The sequence below is a fragment of the Hylobates moloch genome, unplaced genomic scaffold (assembly GCF_009828535.3).
Source record: "Hylobates moloch isolate HMO894 unplaced genomic scaffold, HMol_V3 SCAFFOLD_19, whole genome shotgun sequence".
In the NCBI taxonomy this organism is placed as follows: domain Eukaryota; kingdom Metazoa; phylum Chordata; class Mammalia; order Primates; family Hylobatidae; genus Hylobates; species Hylobates moloch.
The window spans coordinates 58,923,881-58,948,188 of NW_026652294.1; the positions used below are offsets into that span (position 1 = coordinate 58,923,881).

A 24,308-nucleotide genomic window follows, 5' to 3' on the forward strand; every position below is an offset into this window, starting at 1 on the left:
CATAAAATTATAAAACATCTAGGAAAAAAATAGAAAATATTCAGCTCCCAACACTAGGTGAGGAGTTCTTAGACTTGCTACCTAAAACTGATCCATAAAAGGAGAATGTGATAAAATTCAACCTCATCAAAATTAAAAACTTTTGCTCTGCCAAAAACCTATTTTAGAGAATGAAAGTACACATTAAAGACAGGGGGAAAATATTTGCAGACCACATATCTGACAAAGGACTTGTATCTATAATATACAAGGAACTCACAAAACATAACATTAAGGAAACAAACAATCCAATTAGAAAATGGCAAAATATATGCACAAACATTTCACTGAAGAGATACACAAATGGCAAATAAGCACATGAAAAGATGTTCAACATCATAAGCCATTATAGAAATTCATGCTAATACTACAATAAAGTTGATCGCCTGTAACCCCAGCGATTTGGGAGGCCCAGCGGGGAGCATTACTTGAGCCCAGGAATTCAAGACCAGCCTGGGCAACATAGTGAGATGCTGTCTTTACAGAAATAAAAATGAAAATAAACAACTTTGATACCACAATGAGATATCACGGCACTTTTAGAATGAATAAAATTTCAAAATAGTGATAATATCAATTGCTACTAGAAAGCAGAAACACTTCATCACTCACACATTGCTGGTAAGAATGTAAAATGGTACAGCACTCTGGAAAATAATTTGGCAGTTTTTTGAAACAAAGCATGGTCTTACTGTATGATCCAGCAATTGTACTCTTGGGCATATATCCCAGATAAATGAAACATGTTTACACAGAAACCTGTACATGAATGTTCATAGCAGCTTTCGTGACAATAGCCCAAAATGGTAAACTATCCAAATGCCTTTCAACATGCAGATCATTAAACTGTGGTATATCCATACCATGAAATATTACTAAACAAAAAGGAACAAACTGTTGATACATACAGTAACTTAGACCCTAAGGAAATTATACTAAATGGAAAAAGCAAACCTGAAAAGTATACGTATGACGTTATTCCATTTACATAACATTTATGAAATTATAGAAATTGATAACAGATTAGTGGTTGCCAGGGATTAGCAGGCAGGGGTGGGAATGGGTGTAGACATAAAGGGATAGCACAAGGGAGTCTTGTGATGATGTTATAGTTAATTATCTTGATTGCAGTGGTGGTTACATGAAGCTACACATATAATTAAACTGCATAGAACTACATACACACTATGCACAAACACAAATAGGTGCACATGTAACTGGTGAAATCTGAATGAGTTCCATAGATTGTACCAATGCCAACTTCCTAGTTTTAATATTGTACCATGGTTGTGCAAGATGTTATCATTGGAGGAGGTTGGGTAAAGGGTGCATGGGACCACCCTATACACTTTTTTGCAACTACCTGTGAATCTATAATTATTTCCAAATAAAAAGTTACTAAAAATGTTTCCTAATAATACCTGCCACCTAAGATTATGAATGAGCATTTAGCCCAGTATTTCAACTGTAGTTAGTGCTCAATAAAGGTCAGCAAGGATTTTATATATTAACTGCTGCTGTTGCTACTTCATTGGAAGAATGTGTCTTGGAAGTGAGATTTAGGCTAGAATATACACTCCATGAAAGCAAGGATTTGGGCTATTTTGGTCACTGTTTTATCCCTGCACCTAGAAAAATGTAGCACATATAAGATGCTCATTAAACATGTGATGAAGAATGAATGGGTGATTTTTTAAATGCCATGAAGGAGGATATTTGGCAAATCCAGCAAGAGGGAGTAACATGGTAACATCCCAGGTAGGCACAGATAAAATGACAATTTGCCTGGACTCCCTAAGACAGCAAAGGATGGCAGATGGGGTGCAGGGAATGAGCTGAGATGTTGAGGATAAGTTGGAATCTTAATTTGACTTACTCTACCCTAAACTGCATCGGCCCCAGGGACAATTGAGAAGGTAACTGTCCTCATGTCAAGCCCCACTAATGGGACTCCTAGTCCTTACCATGTACTCTGTTTTCCAGGATAGCCAGGCATATCATGGTCAACACCCAGTGGAACGGTTTCTTACTGCCATGTTCTCCACTTCACTGCATGGTGGGCCTATTCCATTCAACCCTTTCACCAGCCGAAACAGAGGACCCCTACTGCACTCACCTCAGCCATTAGTAGTACAGGTCCAATTGGACCACCAAAAGAAAGACTGGCTCTCTCAGGTTAAAGGAGCCATACAACAGTGTCTGGGCACAGGGTCCCAGGGACGAAGCCAGAGAATTTTTTAATGATGCCACTCTGTATTAGTCAAATAGTTTCCGCTGACCATACTGTAGGCCCCAACACTGGACCCAGTCACCTCCACTCTTTTGTGCCTCATGGTGAGTTTCCTGCATGTTTGAGAATCCTCCTTCCTTTCAAAGTTCTAGTCTCACCACTTATAGCCAGCAATCAAAACTTCTATGTTTGCAGAGCATCTGTGGGATGGCAGCACACTGGTGGGCAAAATTGGAAGTATAAAGATGTGTAATATGTAAGACCCCCTCACTTAAGAAGCTTACAAGTCCAGCGAAGCAGGCAAAATGGCAAACACAAGCAATCGGGAGCGTTATGAAATGATGACTTTAACACAGGAGTTCAAAGAAGGGAGGTTTGATATTGTTGCATTTCCACAGGAATGAGGAAATAGTGACCTGGTCAGAGCACACATCCCAGATACCTGGGAGGAGACTGATTCAAGAAGCAGTGGGTCACTCTCAGTATCAAATGCCAAGAGGAAAGTGACACAATTCAGTGTGGGACCGAGAAGAAGCTATTTACCTCCAGCCTCATTATGTATGAGCATATGGGCTCATTAAAAATATATAAGATCTGATTTAACTTATTTATTATTAAACATGCATTTACTGAGCATCAAGCACCACTATGCTAGGTACTGTGGAATAATATCAAATGAAATAGACATGGTCTCTGCCCTCAGAAGGGTGCTCAGTAGTGAAAAAGAGAGAGATGAGACAAATAATACAAAAGAATGAACTAGGGAGGAAGTGGGGAGGAGGGGACACACAGTGGAAATGGAATGTGGAAGTAGCCAGGCAGTGCTTGAAACGAACTGCTGCGTCCCACTTTTATAACTCATCTTCGTGACATGAATGAGTTTAGCTTCCTCTTGGCCTCTCTTGGGAAAGAAGAGCAGATCAAGGAGTGAGACTGGTTCTCATTATCAGTGCATTTTCAACAGAAAGTGTTGTATGCTTGATATCTGTGCCCTTTATTTTTCCCCAAGTTTACTTAGATTTGCATTTATATTATTAAATATTTAAATTGGGTTTATATGATGTTTTTGCTTCCTGGAAATTCCAAAACTAAATTCAGCAAATCTGGCATCTATATTCTTCTGCCTGTATGGAAACTGTGCCAGGGTCCTTTTGGAATCAGGTACTGATATGGTACCGTTGATATTTCTGTGATCAGAAGTTAAAACGTGATGAAGAATTAATCTGCTATATTAATGAGGCTGCATTGTTTGTAGCTAGAAGACTATAAATATGAAAAGTTATATGTATAAAAATCACTATATTACATTCAAATTGTGGGGTTTTGCTCTCTTTGAGGTTCAGAGTTTCTTATTTTTAAAAAAACTCATCTTTTTTAAAATAAAAGATTGGCAAAAAAATTTTGTTACCATTAATATTATCAAAAATTAAATTGTATCTTCAATTATATCAGTTTTAAAATGCATTTTAAATATCTAATGCCCTTTGCTCAATGAATTCTACTATTAATATATGTGTTGTTTATAATTTTATAGACACAAGCTTGTTCTTTATACTTTTATAGGCTTTGCCAGCTTCTCTCCAAACAAGAATAGATGCTAAATCTAGAATTAATAAATGTATGATAAAATGTGACTACAAAAGTAATGATTAGGCCACAGGTAATCCTCTTAAGTATATTCTTAAATGTAACACTTAATTTTAAGTGATCTAATAATGACTACCTACCCTATCTAGTTAATTTAATGATATATTTATTCTGAAATGCAGGTTCCATAAGGACAGATGGTTTTGCTAGTTTGGGCCACACCTAAATCCCAGGAACCTAAAAGAATCCTTGGCCATATATAAGTGTGTGATAAATATTATCAAATAATTACTGTTAAATGAATGAATTTTCTTTATTCAAAACTTGCCATTCACACTCTCTCACTGAAGCTTTAAACACCAAGAGTGACTCTTTTCATTTTTTGAGCTTGTTCTTTCCCTGAAACAAAGAAAGAGCACTAGTCCTTGAAGTGTCAGAAATAAATCAAAGACTGAGCCCACCCAAACTTCCAAATAAACTAACTATAGAATGTCTCATGACCGCAGTGATAACTGGGACCACCAGGGGGCCCCTTTTTTTTCCCACCTACTGCTGAGCTATCAACTCCTTAATACAAGTCAACTTGATATATGCAGCAACTCATTTGCAGTTTTACTTAAATCTATGCCGTTCTGAAGGCATAAAAAGTGCCTCTATGACCTTCAAGAGACAGAAATAATAATAGTAAATCATGACAATAGTAAGTGAGTCTAAATAATGATGCTGGAAGAGACAAAATAGCCTCTGTAACTTTCTCTACTCCCAGATACTAGCTTTTTGTACAAAATAAACACAAATCAAAGCTTTCATTCTGAATTCACAACAATCACTTGCCACTATTTTCTCACCTCCATTGGAAGTCAGAGCTCATAACAGTTCTTAATGTACGTGAACTATTTTTTCCTATATTTGAAGTTGTATTGTCTGCAGCCTCCTCAGGTCACTGCAAGGAAAATGCCGCTTTCTCATTTCCCCAGCACTTAGGAAGGCTCTGGAGCCCAGCTGTCTGAGTTCGTATCTGAGCTCTGCCACTTGCTGGCTATGTGGCCTTGGAAAAATTGTCCAACTCCATCAGCTTCAGGGTCCTCGTGTGTTAAAAGGGGGAGTATATGTTTATAATACCTATTATTGTGAGGATTCGATGAGATATTATATATATAAAACACTTGGCACACATTATTACTGAAATCTGCCTCATTTGCTACAAAGTATTCTGTAGTTTGTTGCACACCAGCATTTGTTAGATCTTTTTAAAAAATCACATCCTCCAAGCTTGCCCAACCCGCACCTCGCAGGGCACAAGCAGCCCAGGACAGCTTTGAATGTAGCCCAACACAAATCCTTAAACTGTCTTAAAACATTATGAGTTGTTTGTTTGTTTGTTTTAGTTCATCAGCTGTCGTTAGTGTTAGCGTATTTTATGTGTGGCCCAAGATAGTTCTTCTTCCAGTGTGGCTCAGGGAAGCCAAAAGGTTGGACACCTCCTGTCTTAGACACGTTCCTTAAAGGAAGTAAGGCAACCAGGACTTAATAGATGAATGCATATTGCATTCTTTACTAGTCAAAGGAAATTTGTGTGACTAATGCCAGAACGCCAATAGCAGATTGTGTTTGACTGGCATATCAAAATTGTTCATTAGCAATTGTGAGAATTGCTAAAATGGTTCAACAAACTAAATTAGGAACGTCTGGATTTTTCAGGGGAAGGCATGAGATAGCAGGGGTAGTTGGGTTGTTAATTCCTAAATTAAGTGAATTAACACTGGTGCTTAGTATCCTAAGTACAGAAATAGCCTGAGGCCCTTCTTGCCTCTCTTTCTCCATTTGTAAGATGAGGATTGCTGTCTTCTAAGTACATACTTAATAAGAAAGATTAATTAATCTTTAATTGATTTAATAGGTAGACTTTAATAGGTAGACTTAAATAATCACCATTACTGTTAATTTAGCCAGTGACACAAACAGCTGAGGAGCTCCCGTAACTGACCCAGAAGCACACAGTTCTGTTCTGCCAGGGTGCTCTCACTCACCCAGGCCTCTTAATTGCATTTTAAGTAGCCACAGTTAGGGACCATGGAAGGCACAGAGGTGAATCCTGTCCTCAAGGATCTTACAACTTCCAGTATTAGGGAGGCTAACTGAAGGAGTTGGGCAAAAGATATTAATACATTCCATATAGCTTATCAATTCTATGAGAGGCATTGAAAGAATTCATTTTTAAAAGTTTGTGCTAATGTTGCAGTGGAGTGCACAAGATAATTATCTGGAATGCCAGAAAAAAATATTAAGACTACTATTTGTTATCTTTTTTAAAATAGGGAAGAAATTAGTCCATGTTTTTATAATGGTTGCCAGTAGCACATAGATACCTAAGTAGATAGGCTGGGAACAGTGGCTCACACCTAAAATCTCAGCACTTTGGGAGGCTCGGGTGGCAGGATCACTTGAGACTAGGAGTTCGAGACCAGTCTGGGCAATATAGCAAGACCCTGGCCTCTAAAAAGAATTTTTTTTTGTAATTATCTGGACATCATAGTGCTTTCCTGCAGACCCAACTACTTGGGAGGCTGAAGCAGGAGGATTGCTTGAGCCCAGGAGTTGAGGTTGCACGGAGCTATGGTCGCACCACTGCACTCCAGCCTGGGCAACAACAGAGCAAGACTCTATCTGATAATGGTGTATGATCAAGAAACTTTGGAGACTCTGATTACAATTGTGTAGATTTAACTTGTCAGTTAAATTCTGCTTCATGAAGTCACCCTGGCCCCCTTGCCTTAGTGAGTATTCCATATTCCAGATTGTTCTTTAACTGTTTCTAAACAATTTCTCTTCTACTCCTTCTATATTGGCGAAGTTATCTATTCTTCTCAAACTTTTTTCTATTATCTCAAATATTTCATGATCATGAAGATTATTCAAACAAATCATCAAAAAGCTTTGCTTCCAAAATGTGAGTTTTTCATTACCACACTTCTTACTTAGATCATTTCTACACCTTCTGTCCATCCCAGTGTATTTCTTTAAACTGGATTGTAAAGTGGGTACTCCTGCACCCTGGGCTGTCATCTTCAGCACTTCATTGTTCTCTGAGATTCCTTCTTTGCAGAAGGGCCATGATTGTCAGATAATTACCCAGCAACCAGTCAAAGTAATTTGAATTTAAATTTTTATTTCTTTCTTTAGGAATTTATTTAATCTCCCCTCCCTTAATGTTTTAAGGACTATGTTAAGACACAGTAAAAGGAGGGAGAAAGAGACGAGTCTCCACCTGACTAAGAGGTGGTAGGGTGTTTTTCCTTTTATATTTCAGATGTGAGGCCTTTGCACCTTGTATCTAGTCTTCCCAATAGGCTTTGAGGTTTATTCATCTTTAACAAGGAGAGACATTTTGAATGTTTTTATTTATTACAGTAATGTATTGAAAGAAAAAGGAAACATCATTTTATACTTTCATGTTAATTTTTTAAATGAAAATCAGTCGTTCAAATCATTCCTCACCAAATCTTCCTGAATTCTAAGACATTAAAATTCATGTCCATTGGAATATTAGATTAATATTCTAATCATGGGCATATTTGTTTCAGATTATTTTTTGACAAAATAATATGTTTAAGTTTATTTCTATAAACTTTATAATGCTTCCAGGTCCTTGGCATAACGCACTTTAGGCACATTTTGCAGGACTTGGTGGAATGTTAAAGTGGTGGAAGTTTATGGCTGTTACTGAGCTTTTGCAACAAACTGTTTATTGTTCTTCTATATCTGATGCCACGTCATTGACCAAAAAAAAATCCCTTAGTTTACACACTTGTCTTTTGGCTTATGAAGTCTTCGTGGTGACCCATTTGATTATGTGATTTGGAAGTAGATAATTACCAGAGTGAACCATGGACATGTTAGTATCCTCTTACTGAGTGGCCCTGAGGCAGCTGGACTGCAGTATTGGCCTAATTTTTATGTGTGTGAGGTGGGACTAGGGGCCTGTATGTGGTGAAAGGCTATATACAAAGTTCTGTCAAAACTACACTTTACAGTCAGCAAAATCATTTCTGGCTTTCAAGGATCAAAGGAAGAAGGAAAATTTAAGGACTTGGGACTGATTTATAGCATCAAAATGCTATCCAAATGGGCTATGCATTTTATTATCGGGGATGGAAGCATAAATGGACAATTTCAAAACACCTATCAAATAAGTAGCAAAATTCCTATATAGAAATGGGATTTCCGGCAGGGCGCAGGGCTCACACTTGTAATCCCAGCACTTTGGGAGGCCAAGGCAGGCAGATAACCTGAGGTCAGGAGTCCGAGACCAGCCTGGCCAACATAGCAAAACCCTGTCTCTACTAAGAATACAAAAATTACAGGCGGGCACCTGTAATCCCAGCTACTCGGGAGGCTGAGGCAGGAGAATTGCTTCAACTTGGGAGGCGGAGGTTGCAGGGAGCTGAGATCGTGCCATTGCACTCCAACCTGGGCAACAAGAGCAAAACCCCATCTCAAAAAAAAAGAAAAAAAAAAAAGAGAAAAAAAAGGAAATGGGATTTCCACCAGGAAGGACAATAGAGATTAAAGGCATCTTCCAGTTGCTCAATTTAAGTGCAATCACCATATGACTAATTTGAGTCATTGAGAAGGAGGCCAGTTTAATTGAATAGAGGTTTGAATTACAGAATATTTTCTTGTAAGTAGAAGATGGCCTGCCAAAGTCTTGCTTTCATGAATGGAGAGGGGAGTCTGTGTTGGCACACCAAAGCCCTAACCTGAGACCTTCAGGATGTAGTTTATGAATTCTTTTAAAGAATCCTCAAAGAATTGCTGTGTGTGTACTATGGATTGGCTTAACAGATTTTTTCTACAGCTATAGGAAATTTATTTATAAATATATTCGTTAAATTAATTAATTAATTTATTTATTTATTTATTTATAGGAATTTGTTAAGCCAATCCATAGCATGCTGACCACCAGGAATTGGGCTTTCATATTAATACAGCCCAAATGAGTGGTATTTTGGTGTGTTTAAAGTTAAGGGGGTTAAAAAGCAAAATGCATCATAAGAATGCCAAGATTAATCCTTAGAGTCATGTTAGTCTTCTTTTGAAGAAGTTGTCTTTTGTAATATCCCATGGGTTAGAATAAACTTGCCATATATTTAATGGCCCTGAAAATAAATTCACAACACTAGGCCAACCCAAAACCCACTGGCTATACACATTAAAATCATTTCTTTGTCACCTTCACTAGTTACTTCTTGTGTAATTAAACTCCTTTAAAATTGAAATTGTAATGTAATCAGCTGCATATTGCCAGGACTATGAGGCTGCTTCAGGATGCAATTAGAGCAAGGCTAAGTCAGGTGAACTTCGAATTATCAGTAGTTGTGGGTGAGCCCCTGGAAATGGGCAATTACCATCATATGTCACACTTCTTACCTCTTTTGCAACAGGGCTACATAAAAGGAAAGTAGAGGGGTGTTTTAATGGCCTCCGCTGCCATTTGTGTGTATACCTAAATTTACATATTATACCCTGATGTATATTCATGTCTGCAGATTACACTTGAAAGAAAACGAATGATGTCAACTGCAGACATTAAACAGTGGGATATTTTGTAGAGAATTTCAGTCCTGTCTCTGCACTCAGTTTTTTCTCTGAAGAATCTATGTACAAGGCATTTTCCTTCCACTTTTTATGTTTTATGATCCTCCTTGCTATGAGAGAAAAAGGAAGTCGATAGAGTAGATATTTTTTTCTTCTTTTCAGACCAAAAGACAGGTTTGGATTTTTTTTTCCTTCCTTAAATCATGTATTTAGATATATTTTTTAAAATTCAAACTCTCAGCTGGTGACGTTTCTGCCCTTATAAAGCCCACTTTTTCTCTCCCCACTTTCATCCCGTTCCTTCATGTTTTGTGTTAACACTGTGGTATCAATTCCAGCTCATAATTATTGGTCTCCCATTTAGCCACAAGGTGTAAATTTGCTAACTGACCAGGCATGCTCTGACGGTTAATCTCAATGTATGTCTAAAGGCTGAGCTTGCTGCCCTGGAAAATTTCCCTGGGGGATTGCTCTGTAGACTGTGAGGCCATTTGTTGAGCTGTCTGATGTGGAAGGAAAGAAAAGGAGAGCACCTGCCAGAGAGAAGCAGGATCATACAGTGCCTTTCAGAGGAAAGTGGGAAATCAAAGGACAGTTTCCTGTCCACTCCAGTTCCGCAAGCAGGCTCTTGGGAACTAGGGCATCGGGATATTTCCCTATTATCGTTTTTAGAGAAGTCACTGAGAGAGAGCCCCCAACCCAAGGGTTAAGGCAAATTTAGTGATGCCCACAGGCTGTTCTCAGAAATTACCACCAACGCAGAACCCTTCTGTCTATGTCTGAGACTTGCAAGTTCTTCAAGAGCCTATAAAAATGCTTGAAACCAGAAGGGGAAAAAAAACACATTGGTATTGACTCCAGAATCCAAAAAGGTGTCTACAAAAATCAAAATTATTAAATGTCTAATTGAATGTCCACAAAATATTTAACATCAACCTCATTAAGTATTAAATTTCACCTTCTTAAAAATCCATTACACGTGAAAACAAATTGTAGATTTGATTTTTTCACTTTGCAAGATTTTGAGTGTGCTAATCCTAACTTAAATGAATGGCACATAACAAATAACTTGAAATTCAAAATTATAAGAATCCCTTCTATTTTTTTTTACACAAAACCGTATATTTTAGGTAATTGTATATTGTAGATGGGATGTGGGGACATCTTAATATCTTTACGTGATATGTGTGGTAGACCCTAAAACAGAAAGCCTAGAGCACATGAAGGTTTTAAAACAGTTCTGCATCTGGCTACTCTCCTCCAAGTATGTGATTATTCCTGAAGACAGACATCTGTTCAGACCCTAATAGGGAGGACCAGAAGGCCAGACGGGGCAAGGGTTCCAGTTTGTTCTTGCTGTCTGCACCTGTAGTTGAGGTGAAGCGACGAAGGTGGTATCTAAGCATGAGGAACTATTCACCAGGCATCTGTATCTCATTGGAAAGATCCCACGGTGGTCCCCGGTTCTGGTGAAGAAGGAGAGTTCCCATTGAGTTGAGGAAGTAAAAGCTGTCCAGGTGGGTCATGTGGGTAGAATTCCACTGCCCCCTTGTCTGAGTTGCAGCAGATTACCAGGCCTTTATGTGCCCTTGTGTTCTAATCCACATTTCTCAACTGGACAGAGACTTCTATTTTTAGAATAGAAAACTTGACGTGATGGGAACAGAAGGAAAGATGGGTTATCTGATTTTCATATGGGATGATCCTAGTCTTTAATCCAATGGCCTAACTTCTGTGAGCTTCATTTTATTCATAATACATGGAGCAATGAATGCTGACTCCCCCCAAAACATATAGGAAATGACATTTCTTTGCAATCCCATCCCCCGGTAACAACCACTAATAACAGTTTGGTATCATTCTTGCAGAATTTTTTTCTTTACATGCACTGAAGTATTAATTTATTTTCCTTTATGAAATGAAACAATAAATATTTATAAATGTTTAATTTTTTCAGTTATCAATAGATATTTTCCATGTCAGAACATGTGAATTACCTCATTCATTTTAATGATCACATAGTATTCCACTGCATGGCTGGGCCACAGTTGACTTAACTGCTCTGTATTGCTGGACATTCGGGTTGGCCATTCAACTTTGACCTTTCAGGAGGATGAATCATGTACCTAAATAAACCATTATATTTTGGCTAGAAATATAAATCCTCAGTCCCCTGTTTTGGCTTAACTCATCCTAGGGGTAGAAAGAATGAAATCTTCCCCTATACTGATGCTTGTTATTAAATGTAAATGCCATATGTGATTCTTCATTTATTTATTTCTTTGTCTTTTGTCTTTGCCTTTTTCTCTTATGCAGCCATCTGCAGCCAGGGACAAGGATGAACCGACTCTACCGGTAGGAAGCAGTGGCTTTGTCTGTACCTGCTTGTGTGCCTGTGGAGAGTGTGGGGCGGGGGTGGGAGTGAGAGGGGTTTGTGTGCTCAACACATTACTCTCTCCCTTGGAATACTTAAATAGTCTAACCCCTGGTGTGTACTTCTACTCTGTGCTACAATTAGTGATGACCGAATTCTGGCATTCATGGACACATGTCCATGGACTAGGTTTCAAAAGTTTGAATTTTCTCTTCCATTTGGTATGAACTTTTGTAGAAGTTGGAAGAGTGAGATATTTCCAAATTGCATTCCAAGGGATGTTGAACTAATATTTGGGGGTAGTGTGGGATCTAATGCTCAATGTTTGTTTTCTTTGTGTTTCTACATGCACATACTCTGGTTGGAAATTTCTTTTGGTCTCGTCAAAAGAAATGCTGCATGAGAACTATATACTTAATGTATATATAATACACAAAAGAATGCTTTCAGTACTTCTCTAGATGTAATCTTTTTCAAATGAAGATCTCCACACCAGAGTTCTTCCAGTTTTGCAGAATAAGGACCATAATAGTTACGACAAGTTATTATTGATAAACACATTTTCGAGTTCCTATTTAATTAACACATCACATTTCAGATTTTGCAGCATGGTAAAGAAACAACCTTCAGAATTTTTCTGTTCAGCCATCAAACAGTGATTACATTTCCATTTTATTCAGGTCTTCTAAGTTTTCTCCTAAAATGTTTTGAACCTTAATCATCTGAATCCTCTATAACTAATAATACAACGCATTAAAAAATGTTTAAGACTTTCAAGGCTAAAAGAGTTAGTAATAAAGATACATATGACCCTGTCCTTCCTCCTGTAATGCTCAGGGCAAAGACATAACATTCATTGAGAGCCCATAGAATACATCTGATCCAGTACCAGAACACGAATACAGACTCAATCTCTTCTATTAAGGAGCCATAATCTGGTTCACCATTGAGACACCAGTAATCCCCACTGTTTCTTTTCCAACCCTATTGAATTGGCAATGTGATTTTCAATAGAATATTATAATAAATCACACTAAGAGAGCCAGATTTCTTCGGGTATCTCATAGTGAGATTTTTCTCATACTTTCTATGGGCTTCAAGTTTGTCTCCAAATGTGTGGACCGTGATTGTTAACAAGTGTTTTACAAAATAAGATCCTATGGATAATAGTTTGGAAACACTGCCCAAGTTAATCAAGTTAAACAGATTTCTGTAGTGTTAGACTTAGTGGTCTAATGTTTAGTTTGAAACCCTAAGGTGAGTTGGTCTAGAATATAGCACTTTCCAATATATATCAAATATGTATTTGATCATGGAGTCTCTTATGGGACATTTTTGGGGAAGCCCCCTTGCGGGTCTGGAGTATGATGGAATATTTTGGAAAACCCTGTTATGCAGAAGTTTGAAAGACATAGTGGAGAATAGTATTTTATTTTTACCTGCCCCAGAAAATGTACATGTCAAACTTTTACACTAAAAGTTCAATAAGAAATTAATTCCCTTACATTACAATACCTTTCAACTCCTTAAATCTGTCTGTCTATAAAGCTTGGCTCCCTCAGAGAGTCTTCCCTTGTGATGATCAACACAAAATCAACCATGGGGAGACAGCAGTTCCTATTCAGGATAAAAACCCATCAAAATACAGAGGGTTTGGGAGTTTTTAGGTTGTTTGCTTTTGAAGATAGAAGAAAAAGAGTTTGTCAGTAACCTTATCTCTAGATATTCATTCTTCCTTCTCACCTACCAGTTCCATTTATTTGGCCAAAGGATCACAACTAGTAGTTTGTGCAACAGGAGCCCCCCTCAGAGTCGGGAGAGTTCTCATGGTTTCATGATAAGAGCTTCTGCTCCTTAAATCTCACTTAACACAGGCTATGCTGCTTTCTGGATTAGAGCTGTAGTCCCAGGGTAGAGATGAGGTAGCCCAGGAGATGTGCAAGACTCTGGGAAGCAAGGAGACTTTGGGAAGCAAGGAGAAAATATTAGCACCTTCGTCGTTTACTGTGTTATTCTTCTTAACTTCTATTTTTGAAAGTGTTTTTATATGTTCGTATTTTAGTATGTGTATCTATGCAGATATGGGCATAGAGCCTATTTATATACATTTAAACATTTTACTGATAGGATGCACACTTCAAAAATGTTAGAGACCACCCACTGGTTTAGAGAACAGTCTTTGAGAAAAGCAGACTTGGGATCCATTCCTCCAGCCTCCACTTCTTGTCAGTGTGACTTGGACACCTCATTTCACTTCTCTGAGATGAAATGTCCTCATCTATCTAACAAGAATAAATAATAGCATCTAGTTCATAGGGTTCATTTTGCAAATAAGATAAATGAAGGGATGTGAAGCATGTAACACATTGTCTGGCATTTACAAAGCTCTCTTTAAAAAGGGAAGCAATGCGTTCATTTAATAGGAAAGAAAGTGAGAGAGCCATTCCCTCAGGGGCTTTGAAATGTACTTTGAAAATCTTTGGCTCAATAGTGTGTGATCATGTGACAGAAATGAGTGGCCACCAGACTAGGTGAGGATCTTGTCTATAATGCACTTGCCTTTCATTCCTGAGACTAACCACCTCTTTGGTTTCTCTGCTCAGGCTAAGCCACGTCTCCAGCGAGGTGGAAGCTCTGCCTCCCTCCACAACAGTCTCATGAGGAATAGCATCTTCCAACTCATGATACACACCCTTGACCCACTCGCCGAAGGTAAACATCAAGCTTTGGTTTGGGAACTTGTTTGGGGGGAAAAGGATGTCAAACGCCTTCTCTGCATAAAACATGTTTGTGCTGTCGTCATGCACGCCTGCCAGCCTCCTCTTGTTTAGCTTCTGCCAGAAGCAGCCCTGGCCCTTTGACATGCTTTATCTGCAACAGCTCCGTTCACCATCAGTGGTTTTTGTACCAGGAGAAGGATGTGAGGTCCGTGTGCTGATTCTATCTTTTGATGCCTCCAGCATAAATATAGTTTGTTATGAAGCAGAGAGGACAAAAAGGCTTCCCTCCCTTCCAGCTAAAGTAACAGTTCTCTTTTGTCATCATTTCTAAGTTTCAAAACAAAATTGTGTGTGAAGATAAATTGTGCATCTTAAAAAATAGAGAAAAAGAACTCTTTGATTTAGGAGGTCCATGAGTGGTTTGGGGAGTGATATTCGTGGCAGAACATTGAGACTGTACTGATTCTTTGGCAATTGGAGGGTGGGAGGTGAGCATCTATGCATCTAAAAAGCCCTCTCTTTGAGAAGTGCTTAGGAGCTGTCATTGGAGGCCCAAAAATCCTGGCTCATTTCCCAGTGTAATCACATGAACCATCACAAACAACCCATTGTTGTGTACTTCCAGTGTTACTCAGTCACAATGAGGCCAAATACATTGTGTTTCTTCAACTGCATAAATATTCCCCAAAATTATTTTCAAGTCGATAGATATCGGATGTGTCAAATAAATACTAGTTTTGCCACTAGTAAGGGTTCAGATATAACCAAGTATGTTCTCTCTTCATCCTTGGACTTTATAATTGGGTTCAATGTTACACAGGAGCTAATAGAGCCTAGGAAACAGATACATGCCACTGAATGAAGCCAGGGGATCTGATTGTTGAATCATGTTATATGAATCAGAGATCTTACCCAATATCAGGGTTTGCTAAATAATTTCAAGAATATAAGCAATCAAGAAGTTCATATGAGGTAAAGAAAAATCTGTGACCCAAGAGTGGCTCCCAAGGGCCTATCTTCCTTCACTGGACATGCACCTCACTCAGAATAATAGGTAAGGAACACAGGGTCACCTCTCCTTGCAGAGCATGGGGCATTTCAATCACAAAACATCTTCCTGTTACACCACAGAGAGTTGTATAGCTGATGTGATATTCTCCAAGAAGCCTTCCTCCACAGGTCCTGGGATCTGTTTACTAGAGGTAATTCTTAGCCAGGGACATCCTAAATATCATTACTCTATCTACACAGAGGTCCATTTGACAAGGATGTTAGACCTGGTCATGAGCCTTCTTTTCTTTCCCCTGGGATACACCCCCAGAGAAGGGAGTAAAGAGATTGCAGGCCAACTGCTTTGACTCCCTCCTCCCAACTACTAAGCAGTTGTGTGACTTTGGGCAAGTTAGGGTCTCTCTAGTATTTGGTTTCATCATCTATAGTAATATTAATAGTTACCTTTGGCACCTTACAGTTGACAAAGCATTTTCACCTCTGCAAACTTATGCTTCACAATAATGCTTCATAGCTAACATTATTATTCTCCTTTCACAAAATATAGCACCACCAACATGGACCTCAAATGTATCTACGGCTCTCCCTCCTGCAGCACTTTATTCCAAACCATCTCCATCGCTTGCCTGCATTCCTGCAGTAGCTTCCTAGCTGGCCTTTCAGTTCTTCCATTGCCACTGCCTAGACATATGTTCCACGCAGCAGCCCAAGTAATCTTCTTAAAAAGTAAATCAGGTTATGTCATTTCTACTTATAACCTTCAGTGGCTTCCCAGGGCTCTTGGGAAAATTGTGAAATCCTTGCACAGCTAGTAGTTTGTGCAAAAGGAGCCCCTCTCAAAGTCAGGAGAGTTCTCATGGTTTCATGATGAGAGTTTCTGTTTCTTTGAATCTCACTTAACACAGGCCATGCTGCTTTCTGGATTAGAGCTGTAGTCCCAGGGTGAAGATGAGGTAGATCAGGAGATATGCAAGACGATCCTTTGGGAAGCAAGGAGAAAATATCAGCATCTTCATCATTTACTTTGTCATTCTTCTTAGCTTCTATTTTTGAAAATGTTTTTGTTCATTTTTTAGTATGTGTATCTATATATAATACATAGGAACATAGATATAGACATGAATATAGATACCTATTTATATACATTTAAAAATTTTGCTGATAGGATGCACAATTCAAACATGTTAGATGGCATTTGGAGGGTGGGATGTGAGCCAAATCATGGTCTACGACAGGGGTCCCCAATGCCCAGGCCATGGACTGGTACCAGCAGGAGGAGAGCACCTCCTCTCAAATCAGCATTTGCATTAGATTCTCATAGGAGGCCGAACCCTATTGTGAACTGTGCATGAGAGAGATCTAGGTTGTATGCTCCTTATTCGAATTTAATGCCTGATGATCCGAGGTGCAACAGTTTCATCCCCAAATCATCCTCCTTGACCTGGCTGTGGAAAAATTGTCTGCCCCAAAACCCAGTGTCTGGTGCGAAAAAGCTTGGGGACTGCTGGTCTACATGATCTGCCTCTTGCTCCAAATTCAATTTCACTCTGTTTTAGCCACACAGACCTTTCTGTCTTCAGACAAACACCCCTTCCCTGCCCCAGGTTTTTCCATAGGCTGTTCTCTCCACTATAATATTTTTCCTTTCCCCGACCACTTCCATTTTTCCCTGCTTTACTCTTGCCCACTTTTCAGCACTCTGTGTAAATGATACTTCCTGACCATTCAGCATAAATCAGGGTTCCCAATCCTCATCTGTCAATGAACCATTTAATTTTTCTTTATTGCTTATATTATGGTTACTGTGATTGTTTATTTATTGCCTGTTTCTGCCAGGATACAGGAAGTTTCTTGAGACCAGGGACTCTATTTTATTCACTAGTTATCTACAAAGCCTAGAAGAATACCTGGTACATACTAGTGGTTAAGGCTCAGAAAGATTAAGCAACGTGTCCAAAGTCATGATATTGACCTGATATTGACCATGTGAGAGAAGAAAGGAACAATTTTATCTACTCCAACTCAATTATGATCAAGGGCCTGAGTATGTTTATTTTGGGTAAGGCAGTATTATGTAGCAATTAAAAGGACAGACTCCAGAACCAGACTCTGGGTCCAGATCCCAGTTCTGCGTTTACTAGCTGTGTGACCTCAGACAAGTCACCTAACCTTTCCATATCTTAGTTTCCTCCTCTGTAAAATCAGGAAAATACATAATGATGTCTGCATCATAGGGTTATTGTAAGGATTTAAAAGTGAATATACACAAAGCATTAAATACACAGCCTAGCACATCTTAATTGCCATATGCAGGTTTGGAATTATTCTACTTCATTATTTTGAAAAGTAACACAATATATGATTTTTAAAAATTCAAAATATTCCAAAGGTTAAGGTGAAAAAAAAAATGTCTTCTTCCTTCATCAACCCTCTAATTTTCTCCAGCTCCCCAGTTCTCCACAGAGGAAACCACAGTTTCCAGTTTCATGAACCTCCTTCTAGAGATGTTTAATCATATACAACTGTGTGTGTATGTGTGTGTGTGTGCACACCTGTGAATGCGGTCATGTCCTTGCCCACAGGTCTCAATAATCTAAATGTTCCTGGTTTTTGTTTGGAAGAATTCAGTTTCTGGTAGGGCTTGTTTTTGTTTTTTCTGTTTGGAGAAGAGGTTATGTTTTGTTTTTGTGAGATAAGGGAAAGGGAATCTAGGTTGTCTGAGAGTTGGGCCATCAGTGATTTTCCAAAACACCTGGCCCTTGTGGAGCTGTGCTTCAATTAAACTGTGTTCCTGCTGTAGCAAGATGAGCCTTCTGAATCTGGGCACCTGCTTTCAAGGTGAAACCTCTCCCTGAAAGATGTGGGAGGCTCCAGTGGTGTGAATCTGAGAGATGCTGAGAGCCATAATCAGCTCTGGACTTGAGTGATTAGAAAATATGGAAAGCACTTCAATGCTTTAAAATTGCTCCATAGCAGGCGGCCAAGAAAACAGATTGCTCTGGTATTTTTCCCCCAAAATTCACAATCATTTTCCATTCCGAGAACAGCCAAAAAATTAACCCACAGCTCTCAGAAATAGTCATCTCTCTTTTAGTTTGCATCTAATCACTTGAATTCACATGTCCTTGTGCCAAACTGTCGCCCTTTAACAACAAAGAGCATGCTAGTTACATCACCAAGTTGATGGCATGAACGCTGCAGTCAGTAGCTTCCTTGTGGCATTAAAGAACAGTTCGTTCATGTCACTGGTGTTCACCTGGCTGGGTAGTGCATTGACACTACTGGCATTTGGTGTATGTTCGAAAGGGAAGTATTCAAATTCATTTGAAAACAGCATCTAGGACAGATGGCCTACAGAAACACATTCCCCTTTGTCTCATCTGTGCCACTCAGGTGTTGTTGTCTTCCAAAATCCAGCGAATGAGCCCTTGCCAAAAGCTTCCATTAGTGGTTGGTTCAGCCTCTGAGCCTGAGTCACAAGAGTCCAGCAGTGTTTGTGTTTCATTATCTGTTGATGTACAACAAAGCATCCCAAGACTTAGTGGCTTATAACTGCCACCATCTTATTACTCATAATTTTGTGGATTCGGAATTTGAGCAGGGATCACCTGGGTGAGTTTTCTGTTCCATGTGGCATCACTGGAGGTCATTTGGTGGTATTTAGCTGGTGGATGGGTAGGTTAGAAGGTCTGAAAGGACCTCACTCAAGCTTAACACCTACAAAGGAAGGCACAGTGGAAAGCTGGGCTCAACTGGGTCCCCTGATTCCCCCTGTGGTCTCAGGACCTTTCCATGTGGATAGACTTGTTTTATATGGTAGTTAAGGGTTCCAAGAGCAAACCTTCCAGGAAGACCAAGCAGAAGCTTCAAGGCTTTATATGACCTAGCCTGCAAAATTCCAGGATGTCAATTGTACTGCATTCAATCAGTCAGGCTGTCACTAAGGCCAGCCCAGACTCATGGGGACAAAATTAGACTTCACCTCTTAATGGGAGGAATACAAAGAACATGGTGAAACCACCTTGGATCTAATCCAGCCTGTTTCAGGAACATACATTGCTTATTGGTTCCACTGTTCATTGTTCATTGGTGTGCTCTGGATAGACCACATTATGTAGGGGGGACAAAGTTGGCCTGCCTAGGTGAAGGTTCAGTTCAAACATAGCTGAGCAGTGCCTTTGCAGGGACACAAAACTCTGAAAAGGACATTGTTCATGAAAAGATGGAATCTGCTTAAGGCAGATGAATGGTTGGAATAAATATTTTCTTTCTTTTATAAGAAAACCTTGGGGAACTAGAATTATTGGTCTTTGAGATCACAGGATGGCTATCTGAATTGATCTTTCTAATAAATTCAGTGTCCTATATTGATTTTAACATTTTATCTAAACAAGCCTTTATATTTGCTCAGGGGTAGATCTTCATGAACCTAAAACAAGGATGCTGGATGTTGCACTTTTGCAGTGAGAAGTATCTTCTCCTATCATTTGTCTCAAAATGATAGCACCAACCAACATTTGCAGAGTACTTACTGTAGGCCAGGCACTATGCTGAGTGCTTTATATAAAACATCTCATTTCATCCTTCCATGAGCCCTACTCCGTCATTCAGAGGACACTGACATGTAAAGAGGCTATGGCTCTATGCCCCACCAAGGCAAGGTGACACACAAAGTAAATGGCAGAGCCAGAATTTGAACCTATATCTGCCTGACTCACAGTCTGTGTTTGTAGTTCTTCTGCTACTCTGCCTCCTTGTGTAACCCCATGTCCAACCCAGCATTCCTTGTTCTCCTGGTGTAGACACCAGCTTAAATCACAAGAGCTCTGACCTATCCCTGGACCAGGGATGGATTTTATTATTATTATTATTATTATTAATATTATTATTATTATCATTACTACTACTACTACTACTACTACTACTACTAATTCCACTTCTATTTAGGAAGACTTGAAGAACCTCTTTTGCCAGAGAGAGTTTTTTAAAAGCTCTCTCTTCCTCTGGTTTGGGACAAGGAGAAGAAAATAGAATGCTGGGGATAAAGATGCTCAGGATTGACCTTTTTGGGGAAAGAGGAGCATAGAGAAAAAATGGTGATATCTTCCCCTCTCCACCTTCATGTCCTCCTGGTCCTGTGCCTTGGTGGTTTCAGTTCAAAGAAGTGAAAATTGTAAAACATGTGGTCTTGAACTGCTTCTAAAGCTTCTGCAGCCCAGGCTGCCATCTCTAGACAGGAATTGGCAGGTCGTGTTCGGCAGGCATATAGGCATATATCTTCTCCCAAAGACTTCAGAGAAAGGAATACCACAGTCTTTTCTGGTGATCAATCACAGTCACCACCAGCAAATGACTATTAGAAATTCAGGGGTGAAAATTACCACCTTGAACAAAGAGATAACAAAGTTGTTAAAAAGAGAAGGTCTACTGTATGGTAGTATTTTTACTGAACAAAGTGTAGCATTATCACTATTGGCAATAGTAGCTTCCACTTATTGAACACTTGTCTCTTATATATCTCATCATCCCCACTTCATGGATAAATGAGGCCCAGAGCAGCTTGGTGACCTGCCCAGATGGATGTTATATCTCTACCCACATTGATCTGGTTCCAAAGCCATTCTCTCCATCTGCTGAGTAGTAGGAAACCAAACACAGAAGATCCCGTACGTGATTCAAGATGAAAATTGTTTTCTATCAGTTGTTTTTGTTTGTTTTTAGAAACAGGGTCTTGCTATGTTGCCCAGGCTAGACTTGAAGTCCTGGGCCCAAGTGATCCTTCCGCCTCAGCCTACTGAGTAGGTGGGACTACAGGTACATGCCACCATATCCAGCTTGTTTCCTGTCTTTGATAAAGAACTATGAGCCCTGAATGAGCAGAGAGGTAGTGTAGTACAGCATTTAATAAGAGTGAGGATTGACTGAAACTAGACGCCCATGGGTTCTAGTCCCAGCTCTGTCCTTCACTAGCTGTGTGACCTTGGATGATTTGTTTACCCTCTCTGTGCCTCAATCTCCTCATTTGTAGAAAGAGAGTAATAATACCTACCTCATAGGGTTGTTTTAATAGTATACGAGCTAATATACACTGGGCATGTTGGCACACACCTGTAATCCCAGCTACTCTGGGGTCTAAGGCAGGAGGATTACTTGAGCCTAGGAGCTCAAGAGCAGCCTGGGCAACATAGCAAGACCTCCGTCTCTAAATTTAAAAAAAAAAATTAAAACAAATGAAGAATATGTGAGCTAATATATGAAAAGCACTTACAACAAGGCCTAGCAGAGAATAAGTGCCAGTTAAATGCTAAATGTTATTAAGAAATGACAGAAAATGACCTCAGTATAGAATCTTGCTTGCTCCAGACAGTAATAGTGATAATAATAGTGTTCGGTTTTCACATTTGAGCACTTAACTAGGTACCAGGTACTGTGCTTTGCAAACATTATCTCACTCAATTCTCTCAGCAAGCCCATGAGAGAGAATCTGTTATCCTCATTTTATAGATGAAGAAACTGAGACCCTCAAGTGGTTTTCTTACCTGCCTGAAGCCACAGTCCTGGGATAGTAGAGCCAGCTTTTTAATGCAGGTTGTCAGAGCCAGCCCTGCTGCTTAATACTTTCTGTTCCCCCCACCTCTCATCAGCAGTTCCTCACAAGTGTCATGCTTCTCAGATGAGATCGATTTAGGGAAATCTATTTTCCCAGGACCACATTATGTAACTCCATAGCAGAGCCCAGTTAGAGTCAAATGTGTTCACCTTCTTCTTCCCATCCCTAGTAACCTCTGTCCAGTCTTCTCGAGTTCTCAATTTATAGGGAAGAGATGGAAGTTCCCCTTTTCCCTCTTCTTGAAGGGCTGTCTGCTGAACCATGAGTCCAATTTATTTCACAGTGGCCCTGAATCTTTCCCCAGAAAAGGCACACCAAACTTGTCCATAGAAGAATCCTGGTTCCCCTAAAATGTAAGTCAAATCATGCCCCACCTCTGCTCAAAACCATCTCACCAACAGCAAAAGCCCTAGAGTTTACAGTGGCCCCAGACCCCCTGCAACTTCCCACTCTACCTCCCTCCCCCTTTCCCCTCCCGCCTCCTCTCTTCCTCCCATCCTCTCTTCTCTTCTCTCACCCCTCCTTCCCTCTTCTCCCCCTTCCTCTCCTTCCTTCCCCTCCTTCCTCTCCCTCATCTCTCTCTGCCTGTCTCTCGCCTTCCTCCCCTCCTCCCCTGCTTCCCCCCTCCTCTCCCCTCCTTCCTGTCCCCTCATTTCTCTACCCTTCTCTCTTTTCTCTCACATGTCATTTCCCTTGTTCTGCCTCTCTGACTGCCTAGCAGCTCCTTCCAAATTCCAAGCACACTCCCGCCTCAGGGCCCTTACACATGTTCCCCCTTTTTTCTAGATATCCAATTGGCTCCTGGTTTCCCCTCCTTCAAGTCAGCCTTCACATGTCACCTGATCAGAGGCCTTACTCAATCAACCTTTTGAAAATATCAGAAGCAAAACAATGAAAGTGAATCCGAGTTCTCACTCTCCCTCACCCTGCTCTGCATTCTCCTTAACACTTGTCCCCATGAACGTATTTATTTGTTGTATGCTGCCTGTCTCTACCCTTATACCTCCAACAGACAGAGCAGGACTCAGGGCAGGCTTGGCTCTATCCCCAGTGTCTGGCACAAGTGGGCCCCAATACATATTTGCTAAATGAATTGAATGAGTACTTGCCTTTATAATTTTTCTGCTAGGGAACTATATGTCTCTAGCCATGTAGATTTTCTTAATCCATGCCCTGTCAAAGGGCTCTGTTGTAGTGACCAACAAAGTTCTATTTACTTGATGGTTCTCTTGCAGCTATGAATAGTGATCACATCTGGTTTAGCCACCATTGTATAGTACCAGCACAGCAATGATGTTATTACGTAGGTGCTTGGTCAATATTTGCTGCATAATGGAATATATCTGTCTCTAGTCCTGGAGTCACTGCTGCAATGGGAAATGTTTGCTGTCTGCCTCACACCTTCCTGATGAGTTCTCCCATCTCCTTGTTCCTCTCTTCCTTCCAAATGCTTTATTCTTCTCTCGTTGCCTTTCATTTTCTTCTCTTTGATACACTGTTAGTTCTTTCCTTTATTACATTCCCCAGGCCTAATTTTATACGTTCAGAGAATTACCATTGCAACAAGATGCTAAGATGTTTATTGTTTTAACCATTCATTCCTTTTACAAAATCAAACACCTGTAAAATAACATCCACCTCAATTTGGTGTTGAGTTTGAGAAGGAAATTGCAAAAAAAAAATGAAGGTTCTTACTTACTTTCTGTGGGCTCTTGCACACTGTCCTACAATTATAGTAATTTCTCCTTCCTTGTGTAGATTCAAATTTTGATTTACATTTTTTCATTATAACAACAGTTGTATTACTAATACCAATATTTAACAAATTTGTGCACTAGACACCTTAAGAAACATGAAAGTAGGAATAATACTTACCTAATGCACCTGTAATCGAACTAAAGCAGGGGTCTCCAACCCCCAGGCTATGGACTGGTACCAGTTCATGGCCCATTAGGAACTGGGCCACACAGCAGGAGGTGAGTAGCCAGTGGGCGAGCATGACCGCCTGAGCTTCACCTCCTGTCAGATCAGAGGAGGCATTCAGTTCTCATAGAAGCGTGAACTCTATGGTGAACTGTGCATGTGAGGGATCTAGGTTGCGGCTCCTTGTGAGAATCTAATGCCTGATGATCTGAAGTG

General features: G+C 39.8%; 1 protein-coding gene across 5 annotated transcripts in view; it reads left to right on the plus strand.

The window, feature by feature from the left end:
* SLC24A2 (solute carrier family 24 member 2) overlaps window positions 1-24,308 on the plus strand; it is a 275,941-nt gene that overhangs the window by 168,856 nt on the left and 82,777 nt on the right. For all 5 annotated transcript variants that reach the window (XM_058432002.1, XM_058432003.1, XM_058432004.1 and 2 more), the window contains exons 3-4: window positions 11,771-11,809; window positions 14,432-14,540. In XM_058432002.1, the coding sequence (XP_058287985.1) occupies window positions 11,771-11,809; window positions 14,432-14,540 (148 nt within the window). The remainder of the gene's footprint in view (window positions 1-11,770; window positions 11,810-14,431; window positions 14,541-24,308) is intronic.